Here is a 6,386-nt window from a genome sequence, read left to right as displayed (position 1 = left end):
TGTTACATATACTTTCATCTGTTAATTTTTTTCAAGATACATTTCTTCATTGTTAACAAGATATTTTAAAAAAGTACGAATTTCTTGTAATTGCAAATTTTGCCACGAGAAACTGTATTGATAGTGCTGACATAGCTACTGACTTTGAAACACAAATAACTAAAAACAGTAGTTTCGTATGCTAACGTGTTTGTGTACGCTTAACATTGGTATTTATTGTGTTGATGAAGTTTTACAGTTGTGAGAAGTCAGTTTGTGTTATACACCTTTGTTAAACTAAATAACTAATGGAAATTATAATATTATTTATCTTTTATAAGCCAAGTTTGTGCATGCATGCTCAGTGTGCATAAGAAAAGAATCAAAGTTTACTCAGAATTCATTGAAAAAGTTATAAACAGATTTGGACAGCAAACAGGACTATTACAATTCGTGTTTGATTAAACAATTTTTTAATTGTTATATATTATTAATTACTTAATTATTTGTTTTCTAATAAAAATATTTTTAATAAAATTTTTTTATAACAAAATTGTTTTTCTGTATCTCTTTAATTGATTAAAAAAAGGCCAGGGGGGTGCAAGTGCACCCCCTTGCACCCCGCTGCCGGCGCCCTTGACTATAACTATCGCCCAATGACAACTAATTAAAAACCAATTCTACATTCGTATAGATTAAGTAAATTAAAGTACAGTAATGTTATAACAAATGTAATGTAGTTTATAAAATGTAATTCAATTCAAAATATAGACAACAAATAAACTATCAAATTGCTTTCTTTTTCTTTAACAATTTATGCGCATTTATGTGAAATAGTTTATCTAACTAACTAGTGTTTTTCGAGAATTTTTTCCCTTAAGTGCTGTTTTTAAAATGTTATGCCCTCAAAAATAATTTAAACTTATAATGTTTTAAAAAGCTTTGCAAACAGATATAAATCATAATCTTGCTTTGTAAATAGCATATTCTTTGCCAAGTTCCACCTACTAAATCAACAACAATAGAAAAATATTTCATTTCGAAGAAGAATCCATTGTTCAAAAGTTTATCTTCGTCAGAAACAGCTGGACGCCTCCTTACCTCTCAACTTTCAAAGAAATTAACAAACTGTAAAAAAAAAATATTTTTACCCTTTTTAGAAATTCAATTCAAAACCACTCTGTTTAGTTGGAATTTTTCTTAAGAATAGGTGTATGCTTGTTCAAACCATCTGTCTGAAATGAAAGAAGTTTTGAAAGTTTTAGTTTAAGTTTATTTTATCTGTGGATGTATAAAGAATCATGAAATATTTTGTTATCTTATGTAGTAAAAAAATATGAAAAATGATGGTAATGGTGTGTATATTTTCTTTAAAGATAGTAATAAAATTTAAAATTGAAATTTTGTTACTTTGCTTGAAAGTAACGATTAAATTTGGAACATATTTTTAAAAAAATATGCAAATAACAATGAAATTTAATAATTTGAATTAATTTAATAAAAAAATAATCAGTTATAAGTAATACTTAGCATTTAGTAATTGCGTACTTGCATTTCGAGAAGCAGTGATTATGCTTAACTATGTGATTTAAATATGATTTCACTGGATACCTGTAAGTGACGTCACGCGTGTGAATTGAACCTGATTGGCTTCTGCATCGATAAAAGCTGCAAATTTTCGTTCGATGACGTATTTTGCAGGTATCCAATTAACTGTAAACAGGCGCACACCTCATATCTGGGAGCAAGGTTTGAACAGTAAATTTAAAATTTAACTAAATTTATGTTTTTATCTGTATTCTATAAGTTTCATCAAAGTTTATATAGCTCGTTTTCATGGATTTGATAAACTTTATTTTTTATAAAAAATATCAGTTGAGATTAACGGATTTGTATACTTTCAGAGAATGTTCCATATTTTTAAATACCTTCAATGAAAAAAATGTATACAGGAAAAAAATAATATTGTAACAGTGGTTAAGTTTCCAAACTCCGAAAATGTTTCTGGGCGTACATAAACTAAAAGCAGATTAAACGAAATATCGACTCTCAAATAAATAAACAAATAACTCCCGAGCTTTAAACGGGCATCGTAATACTCGAGATCTAAAGAGGACCTTTACTTCTTTCGGACATTCGAGGATTTAGTGCTACCTTTAAATGATTTCAGAATGATTAATGAATTTACAAAAGAGTTTTCTAATTGAACTTTATCGATTTACTGAGAACCTTGCCTCTCAGATTTAAAAGTAGATTCGATTTAAAAATAGATAGATTTAAAAAATAGATTAAATCGATTAAATTACTTTTCTTTATTTGCGCAGTTAAATTTTATTGATTTGATTAAAATATAGATAAGAACGAAAAACTATTTTATTGTAGTTGAACTATATTTAACTCTATAATTAATGCACTTCAAATTTACATAATAATATTTGCATAAATTCAGATTTTTCAAATTCATTTTGTGGTTTCAAATATGCAATTAAGACACAGACGCGTTATTTTTTAAGCAATGAAAAATCTGAATGACATCTATACTAAAAAGAAAGCATAAATATAATTATCATTTATTTTGTCCAAATGTATCGTAAATAGATAAACAAACAATCAACACATAAATGAAGTTTTACATATAAACAAATTTAGTTACACTTTTGTTAGTTTAGTTAAAATGAAATTATAATTCCTCAATATCTATTGACGTTAAAAAAGCAAAATAAGAATATTATATTATGATTGTGGTGATAGGTTCGCCGCTCATCGTAAAATCAAGTTTATTTCATATGTTATCTGTTTGTCTTTAATCAATTGTGTTTTTACTTATTTTTGAAGTGAACTGAAATAAGAGTTCTGACGTCATCATATTAGAATTGTATAAATACCAGCACGCACATGACAGCCTGTCAGTATTTCTCTCATCACCTGCTGTGATGATGCTTCTTGTAAATCAAACCAACTTGTATATAAATGTAAATATGTAGAATAAAATATTAGTATCTCAAAGGAGCTATCTTCGCTTACCTCAATGGTGACCCGGATGTCTGACGATACAAGTAACTTTTATTTTTGATCTTTCCTGGTTTTGGTTCTTGGATTAATAGGAAACTGCAACTATGGCGGAATCGTCTGCAGTAAAAATTCCCATCTTCAATATCTCTGATCCACACCTGTGGTTCCATATGGTCGAAGCAACTTTCCAGCTTGCGACACCGAAGCCGATTACGGAAAGCAAAACAAAGTTTAACTACTGCCTCGCCCATCTTCCTCCTGAAGTAGCCGCAATTGTAAGGGACGTCATTATAACTCCTGACGCAGAAGATCCTTTCAAAAAGCTGAAAGAAAAAATTATTGCACGCTGCGGGGAAACAAAGTCCCAGGAAATTCGACGTTTACTCTCCGGAGAGCAGCTAGGTGACAGAAAGCCTAGTGAACTCTTGCGCACTATGCAGAGAAGAGCTGAATCCCACAAAATCTCAGATTCTCTACTTTTGGAACTATTTCTAAATCAGCTACCGCAGCATGTTCAGTCGATATTGGCCGCAATCCCTTCACTAAATTCAACTAGAGCAGCAGAAATTGCTGATAAAGTAATGGAAGTGTCAACTTCAAGTGAAGTTAGCGAAGTTTCTTCAAACCAACAATGCACCTTTGAGCTTTTAGAAGAAGTTAAAGCACTACGAAAAGAAGTAGCTGCATTGCGGACACGCAGCAGGTCTCGCAACCGGAATTATGCACAGTTTCGTAATCGTCAAAGCCAATCCTCATCTCCACATCGAAACTCCAAAATGTGCTTCTATCATCGGAAATTTAAATCTGATGCTAGAAAGTGTGTCAAACCCTGCATCTACCAGAAAAACCAAGAAAGGCAAGAGTGAATGCGACTAACATCTTGCCTCCAACAAATTGTCGCCTTTTTGTTAGAGATAGACAATCTAACAAACAATTTCTAGTGGATACCGGAAGTGACTGCTCAATTATTCCAGCAAATAAAAAAGAAAAAACTCTTTCTCCTATTCAGACTTTTAAAGCTGCGAACAATACCATCATAAAAGTATACGGTAAGAAATTGTTAACTTTAGACTTCGGTCTTAGACGAAAGTTTAATTTTCCATTTTATATTTGTGATATAACTAATCATATTATAGGTGCAGATTTTTTATACTATTTTAATCTTAAACCTAATATTAGAAAACGTTGCTTAAATGATATTACTACTAATTTAAATTCTCATTGTATTTTTAAAAGTTCTGACATTATTTCAATTAAAACTGTTCTTGGTGAAACTTTTTATGGAAAATTGTTAAACGAATATCCTGAAATAACGAAACCTATTTGCTCAGACCAAATTGTTAAACATAATGTTGTACATCATATAGAAACTTTTGGTTCACCAGTTTTTGCTAAACCTCGGCGTCTAGCGCCCGATAGGCTAAAAATAGCAAAAATGGAATTTCAACATATGTTAGATTTAGGCCACATGCGCCCATCCAAAAGTAATTTTTCATCACCTTTACATTTAGTTCCCAAGAAAAATAGTTTGGACTGGCGTCCAGTAGGTGATTATCGAGCTTTAAACGCTCAAACTGTTAAAGATAAATATCCAATTCCTAATATTATGGATTTTACTAGTGAACTACATGGAACTAAAATATTTTCTCACATTGATTTAATTCGAGCTTTCCATCAAATACCTATAGCCCATGAAGATGTACATAAAACTGCAATAATAACTCCTTTCGGATTATTCGAAAGTACTCGTATGCAATTCGGACTTTGTAATGCAGCCAGTACTTTCCAACGCTTTATTGACGAAGTAACTAGAGGCTTGGAAGGCGTTTACGCTTTCATAGATGATATATTAATAGCTTCCGAAACCCCCGAAGAGCATATAAAATATTTAAAATCACTTTTTGATAGACTGTAGTATTTTGGTTTAACAATAAATCCCTCTAAATGCTTATTTGGTCAGAATAGTTTACAATTTTTAGGTTTCAAAATTTCCGAAAAAGGTATTGAACCTTTAAGTGATCGCGTTTATGCAATTCTAAATTTTCCAAAACCAAATACGATTACTCAATTACGTAGATTTCTAGGATTATTTAATTTTTATCGACGCTTTATTCCTAATGCAGCTCATATTTTATCACCTTTAACCAAGTTTTTAGAAGGACAACGGAATATTAAGAAATCTAACAAATCATCAAAAAAATCTGATTTACCGTTAATTTGGACCGATACTTCAAACAAATCTTTTTCTGATGCAAAACAAGCAATAGCCGATGCAACTCTATTAAAATATCCAAAATCTGGTGCTAATTTAAGTCTGTGGACTGACGCGTCTGATTTTGCAATCGGCAGTTCTTTAATGCAATATCAAAATAATGAGTGGGAACCAATTGCATTTTTCTCAACAAAATTAAATAAAAGTCAGCAAAATTGGTCAACATACGATCGCGAATTATTGGCAATATACGCGTCAATAAAAAAATTTCGTCACATGCTTGAAGGTAGAAATTTTACTATTTTTACTGATCAAAAACCTCTAATTTATGCGTTTAAACAAAAACCTGAAAAATGTTCCCCACGCCAATTCAGATATCTTGATTATATTTCTCAATTTTCAACTGATATTAAACATGTAAAAGGAAAATCTAATTCAGTTGCTGATACTCTATCGCGAATAGAAATAAATGCAATTTCAAAACCTCCAATTCTAGACTTTAAAAAACTAGAACAAGAACAAAATAAAGATTCAGAATTAAAAGAAATATTAAATTCAAATAATTCATCTTTAAAATTAGAAAAACATTACTTTTCTTTGGAAGATGTTAATTTAATATGTGATTTTTCAACTAAGTACCCTAGACCTTTTATTCCAAAATCATACAGGCAAATTATTTTTGATAATTTACATTATTTTTCTCATCCTGGAATATATTCAACTACAAATTTAATTTCTAAACGATTTGTGTGGCCCAACATGAAAGTTGATATCAAAAATAAAGTTCGTTCTTGTGAGAAATGTCAGCGAGCTAAAGTTTTTCAACACACTAAAGCTCCTTTTAGTACATTTGCTCAACCCGACGCAAGATTTTCCCATATCCATCTGGATTTTATTGGCCCACTTCCTATTTCTGAAGGTAAGCAATACTGCCTTACAATAATAGATAGATTCACGAGATGGCCAGAAGTTATCCCTACTACGGATATGACTGCCGAGACCACCGCAAAAGCACTTATTCACGGTTGGATCTCTAGATTTGGCACTCCCGTTACTATAACTACCGATCAAGGCCGAAATTTTGAATCAACTCTTTTTCGAAATCTCACTAATATCTTAGGCAGTAACCACATCCATACTACTTCATATCACGCGCAAAGTAATGGAATGATAGAACGATTTC

General features: G+C 31.1%; 1 protein-coding gene across 1 annotated transcript; it reads left to right on the top strand.

Annotated features, from left to right (window-relative positions):
• The first annotated feature begins 2,773 nt into the window (after window positions 1-2,773).
• Window positions 2,774-4,189, top strand: LOC147815895 (uncharacterized). Its single transcript, XM_087157706.1, has one exon. It carries the CDS (start codon window positions 3,096-3,098, stop codon window positions 3,855-3,857), a length of 762 nt encoding a protein of 253 aa, XP_087013832.1. The 5' UTR covers window positions 2,774-3,095; the 3' UTR covers window positions 3,858-4,189.
• The last annotated feature ends 2,197 nt before the right edge of the window (window positions 4,190-6,386 follow it).

The sequence above is a fragment of the Parasteatoda tepidariorum genome, chromosome 2 (genome assembly GCF_982258835.1).
Source record: "Parasteatoda tepidariorum strain Cologne lab strain chromosome 2, Ptep-v5.0, whole genome shotgun sequence".
Classification (NCBI taxonomy): Eukaryota; Metazoa; Arthropoda; class Arachnida; order Araneae; family Theridiidae; genus Parasteatoda; species Parasteatoda tepidariorum.
This window is presented reverse-complemented; position numbering and strand designations above follow the sequence as displayed.